The sequence below is a fragment of the Microchirus variegatus genome, assembly GCF_963457635.1.
Source record: "Microchirus variegatus genome assembly, chromosome: 3".
NCBI lineage: Eukaryota > Metazoa > Chordata > Actinopteri > Pleuronectiformes > Soleidae > Microchirus > Microchirus variegatus.
Window position 1 is genome coordinate 10,325,277 of NC_139804.1, and position 22,503 is coordinate 10,347,779.

The 22,503-nt window shown below is 40.3% G+C and overlaps 1 protein-coding gene across 1 annotated transcript in view; it reads left to right on the forward strand.

The window, feature by feature from the left end:
* Window positions 1–22,503, forward strand: part of tacr1a (tachykinin receptor 1a) — a gene marked incomplete at both ends in the record, with an annotated part of 75,651 nt that overhangs the window by 14,808 nt on the left and 38,340 nt on the right. The window contains one exon of the mRNA XM_083885973.1: window positions 17,447–17,641. Coding sequence (XP_083742099.1) covers window positions 17,447–17,641 — 195 coding nt within the window. The remainder of the gene's footprint in view (window positions 1–17,446; window positions 17,642–22,503) is intronic.

Consider the following 22,503-nt stretch of genomic DNA (forward strand, 5'->3'; position numbering starts at 1 on the left):
GTATCCGAATAAAAAAGAGCAATGCGGATTGGATACCTTGCTCAGGGGTACCCCAGCCTTTGACCTGGGGGGGTTTAGATCTAGCATTCCTCTGGTTACGAGCCCAATTACCTTTCTTCATGGCGTGCTAGAGGCGGGCTTACCACAATGACATCCAGCAGTCAGAAATTTTGTGTACATTCAACTTGGCAGCCACCGAAGACCAGCTATTTTGATGTACGCCTGTTTGACACGCCTTTTGGAAGTAGGAGGTGACGACACACTTTTTCCAGCATTATACTCTATCTCAAATGAGGTTGAGATGCGGTCTGCCATTAGCCAGTGCAAGTGTATGTAAGATGGTAATAGCTATAAGCAGGTAAAATTCAGTACAGATCAAAATGTACACATTTCAGGAGCTGGCATATAAAATGCAGTGTTAAAGCCTTGATGGAAGTATGTGCTCTTGTTTCAAAGTGTGTAGCCATCTAATTTTTTCCAAATTTACAGACAGAAGCTTTAAGCATAATAATGGAAAATGACACATCTTCCTCCCTTAGCTGTGGAGGCAACAGTCTCATAAGTAAATAATAGATGATCACCATATCACCATACCCACGAAAACACGACACTGCATCAATGATAGGACAAAACGTATAATTATAGAAACGTCACACTCACAGCACCTCAGGCTGTTCGACAACAACACAACTTTACCACCAGTGCGATCTTTACTTCATTATATTTCAGCAACAGCAGACTGGCAAGAGAGCGAGCGATCCATAATTATCCATGTCATTTATGGAACAGATGCCAGATGCAATTTTAAGTTCACATCATCTTCCCTCAGATGCAACAGGGAGGATGCAATCTGTGTTTCAGAGATGCTTCAATACATCCAACACCATCACCAGCCAGCATGAGTGAGACATTTAGATAATGTTAAACACAGGCCTCAGAGCAATCCCACCTTCGGCTGCATAAACAACACTCCAATCAACACCTGTCATTCCGTGTCACTGAACTCCAAAATATGGTTGCAAGGCTGAAACAGCCTTTTTTTAACTTGACTGGTGGCTGTTGTTGTAATTGCTGTGCTTTCTTTCATTATGTTTTCAAGTTGTCCAAGTTTAGATGATGCACTGGATAGGCCCATTTATACTCTTGTCTTTTGTGTTGGGAGCATTGCACAAACTCTTGCAGCCCACTGCGTAGATGGATTTTGCAAAAAAGAAAATGCAATCAGGTTTCAAGTTTGATAAATCACTTTGCGCGTGCTAAAATAACATATTTACATTTTCTCCTCACAGAACATGCAAAATTGTGTGTAAACGCCCCACATTGCATATGCATTAAGGCAAGAACGCTAAATGGATTGCGAGAGCTATTTAGCCCATCGGAGAGGTGCAATCCTCGTTGTGCCCTGTTAGTAGATCAGCATCAACGCAAATTTGCGTGTGCAATCCAGTTTGTGCACGTTTTTGCATGCGCAAAGCTTTAGTAAATCAGCCCATAGTTGGAAAGGTAACGGAAACGCAACCTGATTTTGCAGCAGTGGAATTTAAGTCCTCTGAATATAAGTAATCTCATTCATAGAGTGTTGCCGATGAGGGAGATTGATGAATAGCAGCACTTTTGACAACTTGCCTCGCCAGATAGCTTCTCGAATTAAACATGCCGCGTCCCACAGTGCGCAAGTGACTGAAGCTGAGCATCTGGCAGTAACTCTCTCTGGCTGCAGGGACAAGCCAGCAATCTCTGGCAGCCAGTTTTATACGTTCGTATAGATTCTTCTTTGTCGTTTGCTGATTGGACAATTGACTATATACTGATACCCGATTTCCGGGTTGTATTGCTCCATTTTGTCCGCACAATTGCAGTTGACAAGTGAACGAAAAGTATGGACGAAAGGCTCCCCCTTTGCATAGAGTAAATGTGCCTTAAGAAAATTTGACAAAGCTTGGACAAAAAAAAAAAACACAACCTCATACATTGGACAGTGATTTTAAACTTGATAAACAGATAAACTCAATAGTTAAAAGTAGTTTTTATCATTTGAGGCTTTTATCTAAAATTAAATCTGTTGTATCTTTTAATGATTTTGAGTGCTTGATTCATGCTTTTATCTTGACCCGTTTGGACTACTGTAATGCACTTTACATTGGCATTAACCAGGCCTCTCGCTCGCTTGCAGTTAGTCCAAAACTCGGCTGCTCGTCTTTTAACAGGAACTCGTAAGCATGACCACATTACCCCCATTCTCGCCTCCCTCCACTGGCTCCCTGTCCATTTTAGAATACATTTTAAAATGTTATTGTTTTTAAGTCACTTAATGATTTGGCACCCCAGTATATCACTGATCTTATACATGTCTATACCCCCCCTGAGAGCATTGAGATCTGCTGATCAGCTGCGCCTTGTTGTGCCAAAAAGCAGGCAAAAAACCAGCCTTTTCAGTGGTAGCTTCTAAGTGATGGAATGAGCTACCCACCCATGTCAAAATGGCCCCCACCCTGGATACTTTTAAATCTCGCCTAAAAACTAATTTTTACTCCTTGGCTTTTAATACAGCGTGAGAGTTGTTTGGTATTTCTTAGTGTATCTGATCTTATGATTATTATATTTCTTTATTTTACCATTTGGTATCTGTTGTGCAGCACTTTGGTAACTTTGTTGTTTATAAAATGTGCTATACAAATAAAGTGGATTGGATTGTATCATTGAAACCTGCACATTGAAAATAGTATATGTACCGTATCATATACTAGAGCAGGATGAGCTCACCAAGCAAGCTCTTCTTCTACTACTTAGTGAGGTGATGTTCATGTTCCAATTCTTTTCAACAGCTCTTTGGTAAGGCTAAACAAATCTATGTAAAACTTTCCTGTCCCTCAATAACAATGACCAGCTGCGACACTGCCTCAGGTTTCATGGTGAAAAAAGTTGCACTTGCATCTACTACAGCCAACAAGCAACCAGCACATACAACCTGTGTTCTGTGGAAGAGGAAAAGTACTTTCCTTACCAGAAGATGGCAGTAGTCTATATTAGGACTCTTGTTAGTAGTAGTTGTGTTTTTCGTCCAGATATCCACATTAAATGAGGAACTTAAGCTCTGTCTCTTTGGTCATATTTTACTTGAAATATGACTTCTTTTGTGTCTTAGGTTTTGACTCACTTCCTATCATTGTCCTGTTTTCCCACTTCTGAGATTGTCCACCCAGACCTGATATGTTTCACCTGTGTCTAATTATCCCTTCCTCATGGATTTCATCTCTGTGCTCCCAGTCTCTTGTAGTTCGGTGTTCAGGTCAGTTACGTCTACCATCTGCACCACTCAGGTGTTTTAAGACCCTTGAAATTGAGCAGTTTGGAAATAATACTGGTTCAATTTTATTTTAACAACTCCAGGGCTATGTTTCAGTCTGGCAGAGTCAAGCAGGAAAACAGACATGAATTTACTTATGTATTGAGTTCAGTCAGTCGAGACTTGATGGTGGCTCAGTGGTAGAGTGAATCGTCTTTCAAATGACACATTGTGGATTTGATTCCTGGCTCCAATTGTCTATGTGCCGATGTGTCCTTGAGCAAATCACCCAACACTGTGTTCCTTCTAATGGCTTTGCTGGCAGCGTGTGAATGTGCATGAAAGATGTGTGATAGAGAAATGCACTGCACATAGTTGGGCTGTATGAATGAGTGAGTGAAGGGTGTGCGAGGGTGAATGGCAAAACTGTACACTGTAAAATGCAATAGCTGCCATGACATACAAACATTAGTTAACTTTACTCCTCATTACTCATTGTGTACTTATGACTCGTATTTATGAAGTAACAGTTACTTTCATGGTGAAATACGCAAAATACTTAGTGTTGGTCTGAAGATTACCTTATCTAGAGTTAAGCTCACTAAGTGTGCATGCGCAGTAACAACATCCATTCAGTCTCTCCCGCTCAGCAACGCACAAGTCCACTAGCATACAGGCCCGGGGCACTGAGGGCAGCCTGCTAACTCGACCCGTCGTCTTTTTTTATTCTTTTGAAGAAAAATAAGGTGAGTTATCGAGCAAGTTTGTTTCTAAATGTGTTTTTATTGTGTTTTAATAATGTTTTTAATAACTGCTACGACTGTTAGTGTTTGTTGCTAGCTAGCTAACGTTAGCATTCGTCACTAGCTAGCTAAGGTTAGCATTTGTAGCTAGCTAACTTGAGGCCCTGGACTGCTAAACACCACGCTTTGTTGAGCTCTTTAAGGCAAAGAAAGGAAGTGTGGGACAGACACTGACATAGTTTGTGCAACAAGCTGATGGAGAGGGAGAAGCACACAGCGCAGGAGTGGAACAGAAAAAAAAAAGGCCCATCTGTATGCATCAGAGGAACCTTAGTTTTTGGCCTTGAAAAACTTCCTGATGGAAGTAAGAGAGAGACTGATATATGCAAGAGCTGTCTCTGATAATCACGGCACAGGTGTCCAACTCGCCTGAACTTATGAACTCAGCTGGATTTGCCCAAGAAATATAAATACAACTTCAACCTCTGTAGAACTTATGCTGCTACTCGCTGTTAAAGCTGTGGATTGTTTCTTAAAAATTAATTCTCCAATCGGTAACTTCTTTCCTGTACTGTCAAATAATGCAGTGACACTTGTTTTGTATAGACTTTCACAGACATTTTGTACTGTAGCTTTTGAATTCTGCATTAAAGGAATACTTCACTGATTAGCATGTGGCTTTGTATTGCTAGAATAGCATTATTATTTTTTAGAAAGTGTGCTTCCCTCCCTCATTTCCCCTGATTTCTATCTGGAGCAGCTCGCTCCAACTCGGCCGGGCGGGCAACCAGGGTAGCGGGCGCTGGTCCGGTGGATGAAGGAAACGGGATAAACGGCCGCCTCAATATAAAGTGAGTATTTTGTTTTAGATTTATTTTTACCACCGTATTTATCCAAGTTTATATGTAACGCCAGCTGAGCTAACGTTAGCATATTTACAGTTCATTTACATCTATGCTAATGTAAGAACAGATACTTTGATTCGCTAACGCTATAATCATTGTTTTACAGACCGAACAGCTTACTGTCACTGGAGTGGATCCACAGACTGGGGAAAGACAATCGTCTTGATTTACCTGCCTGTGTTGTTCAGAAGAACATACACAGCTCATGAAAACAGTACTGTGTCTATGAATACTGTTGATAATAAGTCAGATTTGTCTTTTTATGACTATTAATATTAAAAATGTAAATTCATATGTTGTGCTTTATTTTCTAGCCCTTAGTGTTCCTCCATTACAGTATTATTAGATGAAAAGTGGTTTAATTTGGAGAAAAGGGTTGATAAACACTTCAGAATTAGAGCTACTTTGTTTATTGATGACAACTGCATCATTTTATTGTGTAAATCTAACTTGTCTAGTATAATAATATAATAAAATCAGTAACTATTCAGGCTTCTTCCACAAGTCTTTACTTTACACAAGTGTACAAATGCATGCAGGGTGAGAAGGTGAAAAAAATTACTTTATTATTCACAAAGGAAAATGTTTTACCATCATATTCAAGAGTACAAATTAAAATCAACAAGGATCCAAATCTAAAAGCATGTCTAACACAATATGCAAACAAAAAATAAATAATGAAACATGTAGAGCGGTGTCAGAATCTGATGTGGAACAGCTGGAGTCACAGTGGTGAAGAGGAGCAGAGCTGGATGCTGTGAAGAGTTTCTCTAAGACTTGATTAAACCAGGCTTCAACTGTAAAGGACAAGGTATATTGCACATAAAATATGAACCAAGATTATACTTTTTTTTTCAGGAAAACAAACCTTTCAGCAAAATATACCAACTGGGTGAGCTGTGAACATGATAATGTTGTCTATATAGGCGTCTTGAACAAACATGAATAACAATAAAACATTTGAATAACACTGACATTATTCTCCAGTGAAAGCAAGGTGACTTTACTTTGCTAACAGTTTACGTGTATATAACGTGTGTGTAATTGTCTATCAAACGTACTTTTACAACGTTGTCGCTTCACTGTCGACAACTATATCACATCGATTATGAGCAGAAATAGAGCGGAATATCAGCCTCAGTCTTACCTCTCAGTGACGTCTTCCTGCTCGTAAATCCTCTTGAGTTTACAGGTTTGCCTTCGGTGAAGAAGCTTAGCATAGCTTAGCATAGCCGACTTGAAGCTTTCACTGCTCTGAATCTCTGATGGGATAATGGGAACTTACTGATTGTCCTTTCGTTGTTTTTACTGCACGTCCCGGTACAATTTAGCACAATAGAAAAAAAAACCTGTGTAATTTGCAGGTCCGTAATGTATTCGCCATTCATCAATTCATCAAGACGTGAGTTGTATCTGCTTCACTGTGATAATTGAGGCGACGCTGCGAGATTTACAGCCGGAAGTGAGCGTGGCGTGCAGAGCATTCTGGGAGTTGTTGTCGTTTGTGTACATGAGCGATAAATACATTTTTCTGCCTTTCTCGGCCAAGAAGGCACTTTCTTTAAATATTATTTCACATTTCTACTCCATAGATGACCCTTTTTTAATAGACATTAAAGTAAGTAAGTAAGTTCTCATAGGAGCATAGTAAATAAGCAGACACAGTTAATTTGATTTGTATTTACCAGTGTCTAAATGAGAGTGAGATTAGTTGTTAGAGATTAACCCACGTTTTAAGTGTTAGACGTCTCTTCCTGTGACGGCATTCTCGCTGTTTTCCATGCATGCTGCCATGTTGATATTGTAAGATAACAAGTGGGGAGAGGGGATGGGGAATGGAGCTGAGAGACCAGTAAACAACCGTTTTTACCCAACTTAAGGTAAGTTAAAGTACAAGTTTTTTTTTTAAGTGCAATCAGTTTGCATGGTTTTAACGTAGTAAAGTACGTCAGATTGCTATTCAAGTAAATCTTACTTAGAAATGCCAAGTTAGTACAACTTAGATAAGTGTTTTATATGGACTAAACACAAGTTAATTTCACATGCAATGATTTGGTAGATTAAAATTATAATTCTGAGTAGTCTTTACTAAGTCGAAAGTACATCTAAAATAAGTTATCGAGTACACTACTTGATTGTTTTAGTTGTGTAAACTCGTTTATAAATGTACTCTACAAAGGAAACCCTAGTTGGTACAATTGAAAATAACTAGTTCTCATCACTCGTTTTCGAAAGTGCAACTGATTTGCATGCTTTTAATAATTTATTGGATTTTAAACTATAGTGTACAGCTGCTATTTAGATATTAAGTGAGATATAAGTACAGACCATTTACCAGAACCAGACGAATGATGACGTGATTAGCACCAGCACTGGCGCGTGAACATAGAGGGCGTGGCCAATAGTGACGTAATCTCCTGTGTCGCGCCGGGTGCATGAGCTCCAAAATGTTTTTGGAATTCTGGCCCCTTGTCATATTTCTACTACCCTCACACCCCACGCAAAGTAACTAAGTAACTCTTACTTAAAGTACATTTCAAATGAACTACTTTTTACTTCTACTTGAGTAATATTTCATCAAAGTATTGGTACAATATTTGAGTACTTTTTCCTCTGGATTCAGTTGTTGTATATCTGCTCCTGGTCTTCTCCTTCTGTCTCTACCCCACCTCCCTCTTGTCCTTTCTCCCCCCCTCTCTGTCCCCCATTTTCCCTTCACCCCAACCGATCGAGGCAAAAGTCTGCACATCTTTGAGTCTGGTTTTTTCTCTCCAATGCTTGCTCATTGTGTGAATTGTTGGGTTTCTCTGCTCTGCATGATGTTGTCTATGTACAGTGCATTGAGATGATGTATGTTGTGATTTGGCCCTATACAAATAAAATTGAATGGAATTTAATTTAATTGTGCTGTGGTTATTTTGTGTTTCCATTAGCGATAGTTCCAGGGGCCCGTAGCATAAAAGTAGGATTCAGATATCCAGGATGAATGACTGAGCCTGGTTCAACCAATCCAAAACAAGTGTGTCCAGGCTCAGTTGGTTCCACAAAGACCAAACCAGGATGAGCAGACACGGATTCATCAAGCCAGGTGAAATCAATCCTGGATCAGTGCGTGTACACAGCTTCCTCAGATAGACCTTGCTGTCGATCACAGATTCTCAGATTCACCATGACAACTGCGGCATTCTTTTCTCCATGGTCAATTATGTCATAACATATCCTGCTTTCCACTATCCTGCTTTTGAACAACCAGATCACGGATAAATTAAGCCAGGATAAGCATCATAGCCCGGCTTAATCTCTTATCCTAGTTTTGTGCAACAGGCCTCTGGTCTTGACTGGATCGTCTAGTCTGTGCTTTCTCAGGATTAAAACAATGAAGTTTGCAGTCTCTGTGTTCTTTTTTTTAAAATCAAGTGAAATACGAAAATCCTCTAGTGTGGGGCAGGCTCTAATTTGCTCGCTCACTAAATACGAAATACTCACAGCTTGTCAGCTTGTCTCTTCCCAGCCTGTTGCCTCCCAACCGATGGCAGTTTACGCTATATTCAGCGAAACAACAAGAATCCCCCAAGAGGCCAATAAAGCAGAGGAAACAAATTCATGATCAAATTACCACAGCCTACTTTCAAATGCAATTGAAAACACACAGACAGGCTCAGAGGCAGGCAATTTTATCTGTTGCTTTAGCTGCTTCCTTCTTAATCACGTATTTCTCTTCAGGAGAGCATAGCAGTAGCCACATGGTGTTTATATTGAACCATCACACTGCCATGGCAGTTTAAGTTCTGCTTGTGGATAATTGGAGGTGTACTTCACCCATACAGTCGAGTGCAGGTTGCCCATGCTGGCTGCCACCATGTGAGAGGTTTCCTCTTGCGATGAATCAGATATTGCCAACGGACAGACCAAAGTCTCAGAGGTGTGCTTACCAAGATGTGAAATGAAAGGGAATGAAATTGAAAGGGAGGAGAACACAGGGAGGCAGAGCTCTCTACCGACAAATCCATAAAAATAAAATACCTCTCAGCTGTAGCAGTGGCTTTGGAGATAATTAGAATACAGAGGGGGACTTTTTTCCAGTGAATAAAAGCAGTGATCATGTTGGGTTCTGCTGAAGGCTATAGATTATTTCCTTTTCCTCTGTTTGAGGGCGCAGGATTTAATCAAACATAAGTGATGCAACAGTAACACTTGGATGGAACGAGGAGAAAAAAATGCAGTATTGTGTGTCGTGTGAGGTACTGAAATCTAGTATGATTTGCTTTGGGTCACAAATAAAGAGTTTCAAACAGCAAAGTCACTATTGTTTCATAGCTTGGTTCCGCTTGGTGTCATTATTTGCATTACGATTTTCGTTGTCATTTCTTGTGAAGGGTACCAAAATACCTGGTCCATACCATCACACTTTTTTCCACTCTTCTGTTGGGCTACCTCGCACATTGGTTCGGCACCTGAAGTGTGAATATAAACACGCAGCAGTTCAATAATTGGTCTGGGCTTGAGGTGTCCTGACATTACGTCTTTCTCTGCAGTTTTCAACCGACCAGGGGCATCGCTGTGGTTGTATCAATTGTCCTTTGGGACCCCCCCAACAACAGGAATGAAATGGGAAGAATGTGTGATTTATAAATACACTGTGCATTGGCATGGTGAGAGAATTCAAGGCTGTGTAGGCATCTGCCATGTTCCTCCTCTTCTCTACATTTACCGGTGGACTCACACTAGGGGTGGGCGGTATACCGGTTCACACCAAATACCGTTTTTTTTTCCCGTCACGATATGAATTTTTAATGTACCGCCATACTGGCGCTGCCGTCTGCTTTGCGAGTGAGCGCTCTGCGTTTAAACGTTTCATTAATGTTTATAGATTTGTTTCAATCACTAAACGAAGCCTGTCATATTTGGGACAAGATTCAGGATCTTAAATCACTTGCACAAAACTCTTGATCAGCACTCATCATTTGTTTGTTTGTCATTTAAACCAGTGTGAGCAGAGAGAGAGAGGCATTTTTGGCACGGGGCGGGAGAGAGAGAGAAAGAGCGAGAAAGAGCGAGCGAGTTCGCTCTTGGTCATTAGTTCATTTACTTATTTTTGTGTAGGTAATATATTGTGAAATATACATCTACAGGTAGTTATGTCTCATTGTATTAGTTCGTCCTGTTATTGACGTCATGCTGTCATCACCTGACAGTCTGGCTGATTGAAAGCTCTCAGATGCAGCGGATGCAACGCACCCCAGATGCGCGATGCAAATACTATGAGAATATATTTTAATTTCTGTGTTTTTTTATAGGGAACATTCGAATATCATTTTTGAGCAATTTTGACAGCCCAAGTAAGCATGTCTTGGAATATCGAGAATGCATGAAGTTAAGTCAGCACCCTCCACATCAGCAGGTAACACAGGGATTTTTTTTATAAAATATGTTGATTTGCACAGTCAAAGTTCTGTAAATTGTCTTTGCATTCTGATTCCTCACTTCATTAGAATCATGAGTAGCTCTTCTTTGTAAACAGCATACTTTTCTGGGGCCATGTGAACCTGTACTAGTGTGGAGTTATTCTACAAAATAGACCATCCTAAGTTAATCTACTGCAGTAATTCTGTTCTCAACCAGTAGAAAATACTGTGAACACCTGATTATGCATGAAAAAAAAAAATACCGTGAAACCATTAGAATTTTGAAAAATACCGTGATATATATTTTTGGTCATACCGCCCAGCCCTAACTCACACCCTGTTGTACTTGTAGGATTTCATGCGAACTCACGCAGCTTTCAGCATCCAGCCTACACACCCTGTGGTTGATATGCACAGGCCAGATTAGGGTGTATCATTTCAAACAGCTGCATGGCGAGCTACCACCTAGTGGAAATCTCTGATTTTTCTTTCTATGGAAATTATTGTGATAACAAATGCGACACAAACTTCAGCTTTCAACTTGAGAATGGTTGTATAACAGCAGGATAAATTGGTGAACAGATAGATACCATAGACTAAAGCTGGTGTAGATTTGATTAGATAAGCCTTTTTTTCCTGCTGTCAGCCATGTTTTCAGTGAGAGTGAGGATCTAAGTCTCAGGCTGGTCCTGTCGGCACGCACAGCAAACATAGTGCTTCCTGTCTGTCGCTATAACACTTCAAAACCCCTCACAGACTTGGCAATTGGACTCCCGCTGCTGCTTTTATCTTGCACTTCTTATGTGTTTTACGACAGTTGGCTTTCTTAATGTTGCATGGCTGCCTTTTTCTTCTTTTTCCTTTGCACAACTGAAATTTATACTTAAATCTTTTAATGTGTGGCTACAAGGCTTCAACATGTGGTCACAGGGAAAACATGTTATGGGGTGAATTCCAATTCCTTGCTTAACCCTCAATCTTAACCCTCAATCTCAAAAATGCGCACTCCCGCTAGTGCAAGTGCTGTCCCGATTCTCAGAAAAATTAAGGAGATTTTCCGAGACCACCCTTGGTAGCAAGGGCTACCCAGAATACATTGCGTGTTTTCACATAAGAAAGATGGCATCGAAAGCAGCGAAGCGAGTGCGATACAAATGAAGTATTTTCTTTGTTAATAGAGATATAAAAATGATGAAAACCATTGTATTATCTTAGTTTAGGCCCATATTATGGATTACTGACGTCATTGTTGCGTAACATTTATTTTTTATTTTATGATCTTTTGTCGATCTGCTGTGGTGTGTGGTAACTGTCAGCTGAATATGTCCGTGGTTTTGGTATTTGTATGAGTATCATCTCATAACTAACTGACAACCTAATAACAAACGGATCGTAATAAATAATCGTGACGTAAATGTGTTCTTCTTCTTCTTTTTTGGAGTTCACAGACTGGACGCAGCTTTCGCGTTATTCTGCCCCCCACAGTCTGAAGACATATCTGCATTTAAGGGGTGTCCCATTTCTAAGTGATAAAATAACCCTCAACACTTGGTTTTGAGGGCCAGTTAAGATGAGGGTTGAGCTTGAGGGTTAAGATAGGAATTGGAATTGGCCCTAAACGAGTTTCTAAAGTAAGGCTAAACTTTAAAAACAGAGGCACACATTCGCAGTACACGGGTACGCTGGTTGTGCACTGCTCTTTTCTTTTAAGAAACATACTGCTCCAGTTTGGCTGTAGATGCACTAAAGGAGCTAACTCAGCTAATGGAGCTAACTGGTAAACAGTGCCTCCGGTGCCGCAGCACGTAAACATGACGTCACGTGTTAATGTGCCCAGCACAAAAAAAAAAACAACACTAAACCAGATTCTTGACCAGTGGGAATATATTTAATACAAATTCACACTCCTGCATCATTTCTAGTACACCGCTATGAAGTGCATTCATCGGCTGTCCATTAGCATAGCTGTGAGCCATGATTCCATTTTATAAAATTTCATCAAATGAATCAACTGAATCGTTGATGAAGGGTTAAAAGAAAAACATCAACAGCTAATTTTTGTGCATGCGAAAGAGGTTAATTAGAGTATTTGTAGCTTCTCAGGGTTTGGTTCATTTTAAATTCTAGTCACGTTAAAGAGCACTCATGTAGTATTCTTGACTCTTACTTCTAATCTTCATACCCTGAAAACACACTCAAGGAGCCAGGGATTTTCTTTTTCTTTCGGCATGCACCTGCCACGTCCACCACGTACCTTCACCCTGTCTGTCTTGTTTCTTAGTCTGCAGTGTATCAACGAGCCTCTGTTGTTGCAGCTTTGAAAAGGTCAGGCTTAAGTGGCAAATGTGGATTTGCACCTTATATATGTATTTATTTTTAATTCTACAAATCTGTGGCTGTAAAGCATAGTACTTTTTTAATACTACTTTTTGCCAGTCATCCCCAGAGGCTGTGTTGTTACCTGCAGATTAGTTGTGGGCGTTTTGTTTTTATTTGAGCCACATTAAATTCATTGATGATGTCCCTTGGAAACGACTGCTCCTTTTTTGAAATTGATCTGGGTCATGATGGATTATCATCTTTAAAAAGTGGGTCTATGAGGTAAAGTAAAATAATACACATTGTATTATTCAAGCCTCTGGATTAAACCTAAATGCAGTGCTTTCATAGGCTTGATAATGACCAGGGCAACCAAGTGGGTAGACTGCTGTTAAGGACATCAACACTATGGGTGAATTCCAATTCCTTGCTTAACCCTCAATCTCAAAAATGCACGCTCCCTCTAGTGCAAGTGCTGTCCGATTCTCAGAGAAATTAGGTTGAGGGGCAAGTTTAAGGGCTGTATCGCCCTAAATATTGAGATTTTCCCGGACCACCCTTGGGAGCAAGGGCTACCCAGAATGCATTGCGTGTTTTCACGTAAGAAAGATGGCGTCGAAAGAGATATAAAAATGATGAAAACCATTGTATTATCTTAGTTTAGGCCCATATTATGGATTACTGACGTCATTGTTGCGTAACATTTATTTTACGATCTTTTGTCAATAGCCGGCCGGTGCGGACAAGTGATTGTTTGCTATCGTTTACCCTTCAATAAGCCGTGGTGTGTGGTAACTGTCAGCTGAATATGTCCGTGGTTGTGGTATTTGTATGAGTATCATCTTATAACTAACTGACAACCTAATAACTTGACTGACATAAAATAATAAATAAATAATCGTGACGTAAATGTGTTCTTCTTCTTCTTCTTTTTTGGAGTTGACAGACTGGACACAGCTTTCGCGTTATTCTGCCCTCTACAGTCTGAAGACGTATCTGCATTTAAGGGCTGTCCCATTTCTAAGTGACAAAATAACCCTCAACACTTGGTTTTGAGGGCCAGTTAAGATAAGGGTTGAGCTTGAGGGTTAAGATAGGAATTGGAATTGGCCCACCTACATGAAGAAACATACAGTAGCCACATGCACGGTGACTGCCATCAGTGTGTGAGGTTTGATTTCAAAGGCTCCCTCTTGCCTCTAATAGAATTAGTTCATTTGGCAGATTCATTAAGGTTTTTATTAACGGTTTAATTGGACCTTTGGCTCATGTTGGCATTTTACTGGAGAGAAGAAGAGTGATCTGTACTTATCACTACACAGCAGACAGTACTGGTTTCCAGATCATACGCACCATTTCTCTACTCAATATAACATAGACTGTATAATTGAAATTTATTTCTGCTTTTATTGAAGAGGAAGTTGTCAGTGGTTAATGATTTGTTAAGAAAAAGATAAACAGTCTTTAAAGGGGTTGAGATCGAGATCGAAGCCACATCTCTGATGATCTTTTTAAGGTTTAATGAGTTTCAATGAGTTTTCTCCTCAAACACTCAACTTTTGCATTGAACTAAGTGGATGACAAGTGGCTTCAGTCATCACAAGTGTTTCAAACCAGTCTCCTGATGAGCCTCATGTTAATGATGTACAAGGCCACTTTCATTTATTCATGCCCTCTGTCGTCGCACTGATTAGGAGCACGATTCTAACAATGTGAAATGATCACACAGACGCTGAGAGGAATCACTTGATTGGAATTCTTCTTTATTTCAGATGCTTGTCATAACTCTGGTCTGCAGGGAACATCATTTCATGATGCCTTCAAAAATGTGTGATTTTTTTTATGTGTGGGTGTGGTTTGACAGGCAAACTCCTAAAATAAAAGGGTTACTGTGTGTGTGTCATGTGTGTCTAGCCCTTCAGGGTCTTTTAAATGAATCACTCTCTCGTAATTAGCTTTTTATCTACACTTTCATACATTTCTTTTACACTCGCCCACAGGAGTCCTCCACACTTCAATGAGCAATCAAATTCACTTACATACCATTAATTAAAGAGTGCTTAACCATGTGACACTGTGTGGGCTCATCACTATTATCTTTTTTCTTGTTACTTTTTACCATTTCTCATTGAATAGTTGTAAATCCCTTCACTGAGATCAGAAACACAGTTAAATGAATCTAGTGCACGGCTAATCAAAAGGGAAATACACTGTGTTTGTGTTGTACATAAACATAGGTGAAGAAGGTCTTGTATGTACAAGATAGGGCTGCAACTAAGGATTATTTTTGATGTCGACTAACCTATCGATTATTTTTTTGATTAGTCGACTAATCATGATTATCTTCGTTAGTACCTATTTTGGACTTCTGTTTAAAGCGGACCTAGAAGTTCCAATTAGCGCTGTTTTTTGGTGTGTATCTGTATTTCGCACAGCACCCCAGTCACGCAGGCCACATGGGCTGGAGGGGGACATCTTCTCCGCTATAGCCTGCCATAAACAGTTCTTCACCGTGATGTTTTTCTTTCCTTTAGTTCCACCAAATAAAACTTCACAGTGCTGCCACACCTCGTCCACCAACACGCCCATCTCCTCCGCGGTAAACGACGGTGCCCGCTTGTTTTTTTTGCTGCCGATTTCTTCCATTCTCACATGTGTGTGCCAATATTCAAGGTGGTATATATGCGCTAATGGGCTTGATTACTACTTGGATACACCTGATGGCACACACACACGTTATCAAAATGAACTTAATGCTATATCCACGTGCAAACACTTTGTTTGAGCGGGAGAGACGCACAACTAGGCTACTTGTTGTTTTCATTTTTATTATTTTTTCTTTTCTTTTCTTTTCTTTTCTTTTCTTTTTATTTTATATACAGTATATATGGTTATCAGCACATAATGTGAAGCTAATCCACTAACTCAGTACTCATCATGGATATCGCAAGTTCTTATAAACAACGACAATAGAAAGGATGGAGGATGGACGCAGTAAAGCTAGAGGAGTTATTCCAGATGGGCAATAACAAGGTAGACAACTGGTGTGCTTGTCAAAACGCCATACGTTAACGGCACACTAGAACAAATCTAAAGGTAACTTAGCCTTTATAGGGCTGTGTAACATTGATGGGCGTGTGTACCATAGCATTAATTCCTGCAGGCGCCCCTGAGCCTAATTGCACCTGTGTGGGAGGACCACGGGGCGATGTGTGTGACTTATGCGCTGATATGCGCATCGATTGATTCAGTTTCAGCACCACTGTGGTGAACAGCTCTCGTTAAGAGCTTCTTAAGAAGCTTCTTTGGCTTGATCTTACGGTTCTCCTAAGAAGGCAGTTAAGAACGCGTCTGGGAAACTCCCGTATCTTAGCGCTCCTTCTTAGCCATTCCTTCTTAAGAGCCTTCTTAAGTCCTTAAGAAAGATCGAATCTGGGAAACGCGGCCAGTGTATGTAAGTAGACCTCCATAACTAACATATATGTGCAACACGACCACTCTAGGTCCGCTTTAAACTACATACATACTCACTTCTCTGCGGTACGTGATGATACAGCGGCTCCGGGGTGTCGGCGTTTAAGGTGTTCGTGCATCGCCGTAGTGATACCATGGAATGAGTTGCACTTCACAGAGGTTGCATTTAACGTGTTTGGCTGGTTTATTTTCAGTAAAATGTTCCCAAACTTTGGAAACTTTGCGTCGTAGTTTTTGAGCCTCTTCGTCTGTTTAAGCCATAATTTGTGTGTTCTTCTTCTCTGCTTACTTGCTGGATGTAAACAGCGAGCAATACTGCCCCCAGCACTTCCAGTAGCTAGTTCTGGATAGCTTGAGTGTGTGTTTGGTCATGTTTGTTTACACCAGGGGTTCTCAAAGTTTTGATACCCGAGTGCCAATTTAGGAACCCAACGTTGGACTGAGGGCCGCCAAATGATCCTATTTGTAATAATTTTAATGACCAGATTGCAATTCTACAGTTACTTACTACACTTATTGGTCTGTATCCAGTAACGTCCAATAAACATTTAACAAGCTTAGTAGCTCCTGGATTAAAACTATCAACTGTAATTCATTGCGGGCCGCCAGAAATGTTTCTGCGGGCTGCCATTGTCCCTCGGGCCGCACTTTGAGAACCAATGGTTTACACTGTAGTTACAGATGAGCATGAAGCGGCCTGTGTGTGATTCACAACAACAATAACACGACGCATCAACAATCGATTACGTCGACTAATGGTTGCAGCCCTAGTACAAGATATTGGCCATCTCAAGGTCAAGATTCAGATGTGAAATCGACCTTGGTCTACTCTGAAAAAAAACATAATTTCCACTTTAGTTCAGTGAAATTACATTGCTGATGAGCTACATTATCTGGGTAAAGTCATTAAAAATATTGTTAGGGAGTGAATACATTAGTAAAGAATGAGCTTACTTAGTGTAGTGTAGCTCTTCTGTGCTCCTGGGAAAACTGACAGAAAAAAAGCCATGATTTGACTTGTGCCCCTTTAATTCAATGTGCTCTTTTAGCACAGAAATGCAGTCATGATTACACATTAAACACACTCGCTGTGCATAGCTTTAGCTTTGGCGAAAGATTGTCGGTTCAGTGTTGGGCTGTTGCTGCCACTGGCTAAATCATGATCACACCATAGCTGACAGCTGAAAGAAATGAAAATCAATGACCAAAAAATTCACTGACTCCTCAAATGTATATCTAACTGGGACATTGTATGATGATATAAAACAATAATTTATATCAGCGCTTGAAATGAACCTTCTGCTCTGTCTGCAGGTACATGGCCATCATCCACCCCCTGCAGCAGCGCATGTCATCCACAGAGACCAAAGTGGTGGTGGGTGTGATCTGGGTGCTGGCTCTGCTCCTGGCCTTCCCTCAGTATTACTACTCCAACACGGACCAGCTGCCTGGGAGGGTGGTTTGCTATATCCAATGGCCTGAATACACCGTGTGCAACTTCAAAAAGATGTGAGTTTTCCTGGATTGAAAATTGCATTTTCGTCAGACCAGACCTCCATGCAAAGTTAACTCCACTCAGTGGTTGTGCTCAGAGAAACACAGCCAATTTCCTTTGTATCTGCTATGAAAATATAAACTTGCAGTAGACTCCCAGAGAGTCAATATAGAACTTTAGAGTGCAGTGCACTTCTGACTGTCTATATAACTAAACCCTACATATCCCACCTTTGTGTAAGGCATGTGTGAGGCATAAAAAGGGAAGTAGGAACCTGCTACCATTGTATTTAGTGATGAACATTAATCTCTTGACTTTGAAAAAGTGTCACAAAGGAGCATAGCAATTTCCCACTCAACTCAGTATTGTTCCCTTTAAGTGTACCTGCTGGACACTATTCTTTAAATCCACTTTGCAGCTGACTTTAACACTTAAACTTCAGCCTCTGGTGAGGCAATATTTTTGTCCAGTGGAATCAGGAGAAGCCCTTTTTTTCTTTTTAATTACATTTATACATATTAAAGAAAAGATCCCACTATCCCACCCAGCAGCCCATGTGCATTGTGGCTGTATTTTTCTTTAAATAAAAATAGTAGTATATAAATAAAAAGTATAAAAACACTTAACTATTTAAGTTAATGATGTGGGGGCTCATTGGTAGAGTGAGTCACCCGACAGGCCTTTCAGTTGTGAGCCACTTGAACCAGATGTATCCGAGGGAGCTGTAGCATTGATCTCTTCTTCTTTGGTAGGAATGCATCATATTCCCTGCGTCCAGACTTGTACCACCACCCGATGGTGAAGTCAGATACCACAGGAACCTATTGTATAAGTATATCAGGGTCCACGATATGCAAAGCCATATGCGACATGCACATTTGGCGTGCGTGTCCAGAAGCAGATTTTTAATTAATGCAGACCATTTACTATTATAAAAAATGTGAATCAAAAAAGAGTAAATAATTAATAATAATTAAGAAAAAATATTAATTTATTACTAATAATAATTCATAATAATAACTAATCATTCCTCCTTCATGGAGTATTATAGCATCCTATTGATTGTTGAGGTGTGGGGTATAAGTAGCCGTAATGTATTATAGGCCCCACCAGACAGCCTGTAGTTTATAACCAGTCAAGAGCACTCATAAGACCCTTGGATTTATAAGTCATTATAAGCACAATGTATAGTTATCATAACTGTTGATATAGTGCAGTGTTTCCCAACCCTGGTCCTCAGGGAACTCGGCCATGCCAGGTTTAAGATGTTGCTTAAAAACTTAATCAGGTGGTAATTTTTTCTTTTATCATTATTTCTTTTATTTTTTTTACAAACGTTGAAATATAAAATTTTTTGGGAAAAAATTGACAAAAGTTTAAATATAACATTAAAAAAAAAAAAAAATTGACAGAGTTGAAAGTTGAGCTTGATGATGAGCTGACAATTTATTTCAATCATTTGTTTTTGGAGCAGGGCAACATCTAAAACATGGCAGGGCAGTGTTCCCTGAGGACCAGGGTTGGGAAACACTGATATAGTGCATCATGACGCAGTATGTGTTTTTATGAGTGTAGTCATAATGTGTTACGATTGATTATGATGAGCATTGTAATTCACTATGCATGCGCTCATAATGCACTATAGATGTGATATTCATAGAGAGTGTTACCGAAATATCTGCTGTAAAAAAACGTCCATTACACCAGGTTTATTCAAGACACGCTTGACCATTACATACACATGTTGCATGCATTAAACTCATTGACAGCTCGCCAATATATAAGAGCAGATTTAAGCCGCATCACTTCATTCCAAATTCCAGTGATCACAGAATTTGACAGACAGAAAAAAACAACAGAGCGGGTGGTGCCTGAAACTTTTGCACAGTACTGTACATTTGTGTGTGTTTTTTGTATCACACCACAGTAGAATATATAATTGAAATGAAAAGTAAATGTGAATAGTGTCTCGTGTGAATCGAGAATCGCTCACCAGGGGAGATTCAGCTTTTCCATCACACCATAACAGACAGAGGACATGCAGTGTATGTCAGAGGAAAAGGCCCCAATGTTTTTATGCTTTATTGATCTTTTTCTCTTTGGAAGTCAGCCCATTCCACTCCACTAAATGAAAGAGCCCTTTCAATCTTACCCTTAGGTAACCAAACTGCAAAGCACAGTCCCTTAAGTAACAGGAGATGTAGTGTTCCGTCAGGGTTCTGCACAGAATGTATATTTCTAAACTATAAGCAGCATTTAGGAGTTTTAAGTAGGGGTTTCCATCACTATCCTATAAAGCAGTGGTTCCCAAAGCCTGGGTCAGGGCCCACAGATGGGTCGTTCTTTTTTTGCGGTGCCCCAAACAAATTTGCTGAATTTCCCCAAACTTTAAGAAGATTTTTGTTTTAAATAACATTTAAATTTCAGTGAAGAACATGTGTAATCTCAGAACAGTCTACCTACTTGGGCAAAATTGAGAAAAACATTTAATATATGAACTCACATTTTTGACATTAAAGCTCCCATAGAGTGGTCCTGTTGCACATATATGTAAGTTATGGAGGTCTACTTACATACATTAACTCGTTTTTATGGTCAAAAACCTCCTAGTTGCTGCAAACAAGCCGATCGAAATCTTTCCTCACTGAAGCTCTCGTCAGCCGCGCTGTTTCAGACCGAAATCTCTCAAAGAAGACGGACTGTGTTGTGATGGGAGCTTTCCCAACTATCTTGTGATTGGCCAGGTACCTGGAAGTGACGTAATTAGCACACTCTCAGAGGCGTAGCTCCTCCTCTGGTACAGTGGATGCACTGCTACTCATAATCAAAACATTGGTTTAACAATGTTCAAAAATGGCTTCGTCACGACTCCCTGCCGGACCAAGAGTCGGAAGACACTGTCGCAAGTGAAACACCTCCACAATGGACATTCTTCTTCTTCTGTGGTGCAATGTACACAACCAGATGTGCCCGGACTAGTGCCCAGAGCAGGAGGATTTGCTGTTCGGTAGACGGGATCCTTAGGTCACGATTCCAGGCTTTTTCAGACCGCTTGCAGAGGCTGAGAGATACAATAAAAGCAGTGGCTGAACTGTTTGTTTTGAAACTTTTGGGCTTCATAAATAAGGTAATGGCGCAGATACACACCGAAAAAACAGCATTAATCGGAACTTCCGGTCTAAAGGAGCTTAAAATATAAATGGTTCCAGAGTGATGAGTGCATTTAGGTTAGGAAGGGGCTGATTCAGGGCTCATGAGTCATTCTATGCATGGATTGGCCATCAGAGAGTCCAGACCTGAAGCCGAGTGAGAATCTTGAGCAGGTGCTTAAAAAGATTTAAGGCAGTCGTCCAACTCCCCCATCAGTACAAGAGCTTGGCTCAAATATGAATGCAACTGTGGACTGAAATACATGCACAGCATAAACTGCATCAACTCGACTTTAACTTGAAACAAAGCCACAGTGAATGCCTGCCATATTCAAGCCTGAAGGCAGTCCAATATGATATGTGACTGAAGTAAAGGATGACTAGTAGACTATTACTTTTTATATGGGGATTGACTTTTTAAAGATGGCAAGTTATTGTGGCTCAAATTAAAATATAAATCGTCACAAGAGCAAATTTGTGCATGATGTAACTGAGGCCTTGTTTAGACTGCTGCCCAAATCTGATTTTTAAGCATATCCAGATTATATCCAGCTTGATTATTTGGCAGTCTAGACAGCGGAAAAACAAAGCTTTTCCAAAGCTGATTCAAGCCACAGATGGATGTGGTTTCGAACGTGATTCTGATCAGATTTTTACAGATTTGTTTCAATCTGAAGGTTGCGTCGCTCACATAGGATTTCAAAGTGTCTTCCCCTGGAATTACACTGAATACATATCAGTCGCGTAGTATCAAAATTGATACTTATCCATTTTAGTCAATGTGAACGCAGACTCCATTTGCATCACTTATCGGCTCCATCATTGTTAGCCCGTTGCTCCTGCAGAATATGCAAGTTTTATTTTATCGATTTTTGCTGGACGATGGAACATAACACTTCAATTCAGCATGAGCAGGACAGGAAGTCAAACACTGATACATTCAGATTCCAAATAAAAGCCCCTGTGTTGACACCATATCGCATTTAGCGGTTCTGTGTCCCCCGTAGCACGACTTGACAGATCTGGAGAGAAGGTAGTTCATTGGAGGCACTTAAAATGATTGACACATTGGAAAATACATAACCATTTGGCGCAGGCACAGATTCCTGTCGTCCATTTTGTTTGAATAGACTGAAACTATAGAAATCCATGTGAAAGACTAGACTAGGAAAAAATAAACCCCCCTTGACCCACCTGTGGGTCCCAACCCAGTCTTTTGGAAACATTGCGATAGACAAATCTCACCATTATTCTTCCTCTTGGGTCAAGGAAGCACTCTCTGGAAACTGTAAAACCATAAACCATCAGTGCCGCGGAGGTTTGACAGAATGCATACCTGACATCGTTTCAGTTAATGAGGTGTGGCAGGGTAAATGAAATTTGCAGCAAGCACTATGAATGATTTCAGGCACCGCGCAGCCCTGGTGGGGCAGCTAAACGACATTCAGGCCTGACCAGTCACCTTTCCTCCACATATCATCTTTCCTTCAGCTGCTAAAATAGCACCAAAGGCCTGTTCATTTCCCACCAGTGACTAATCATTTATGGGCATCATTTTAACAGCCTATATTTTAGCATGGCTCGTGCAGAGGAAATAGCAGGTGCTATCATTGCTGCACCAATTTTTATCTCCTGTTGCTCAGTGATCTATAATCAGAAAGAGAGGCGATGAAAAGCATTGCAAGTGCACGTGTTAAATCTTCCCCTCACACAAAGTGGAACCCTTG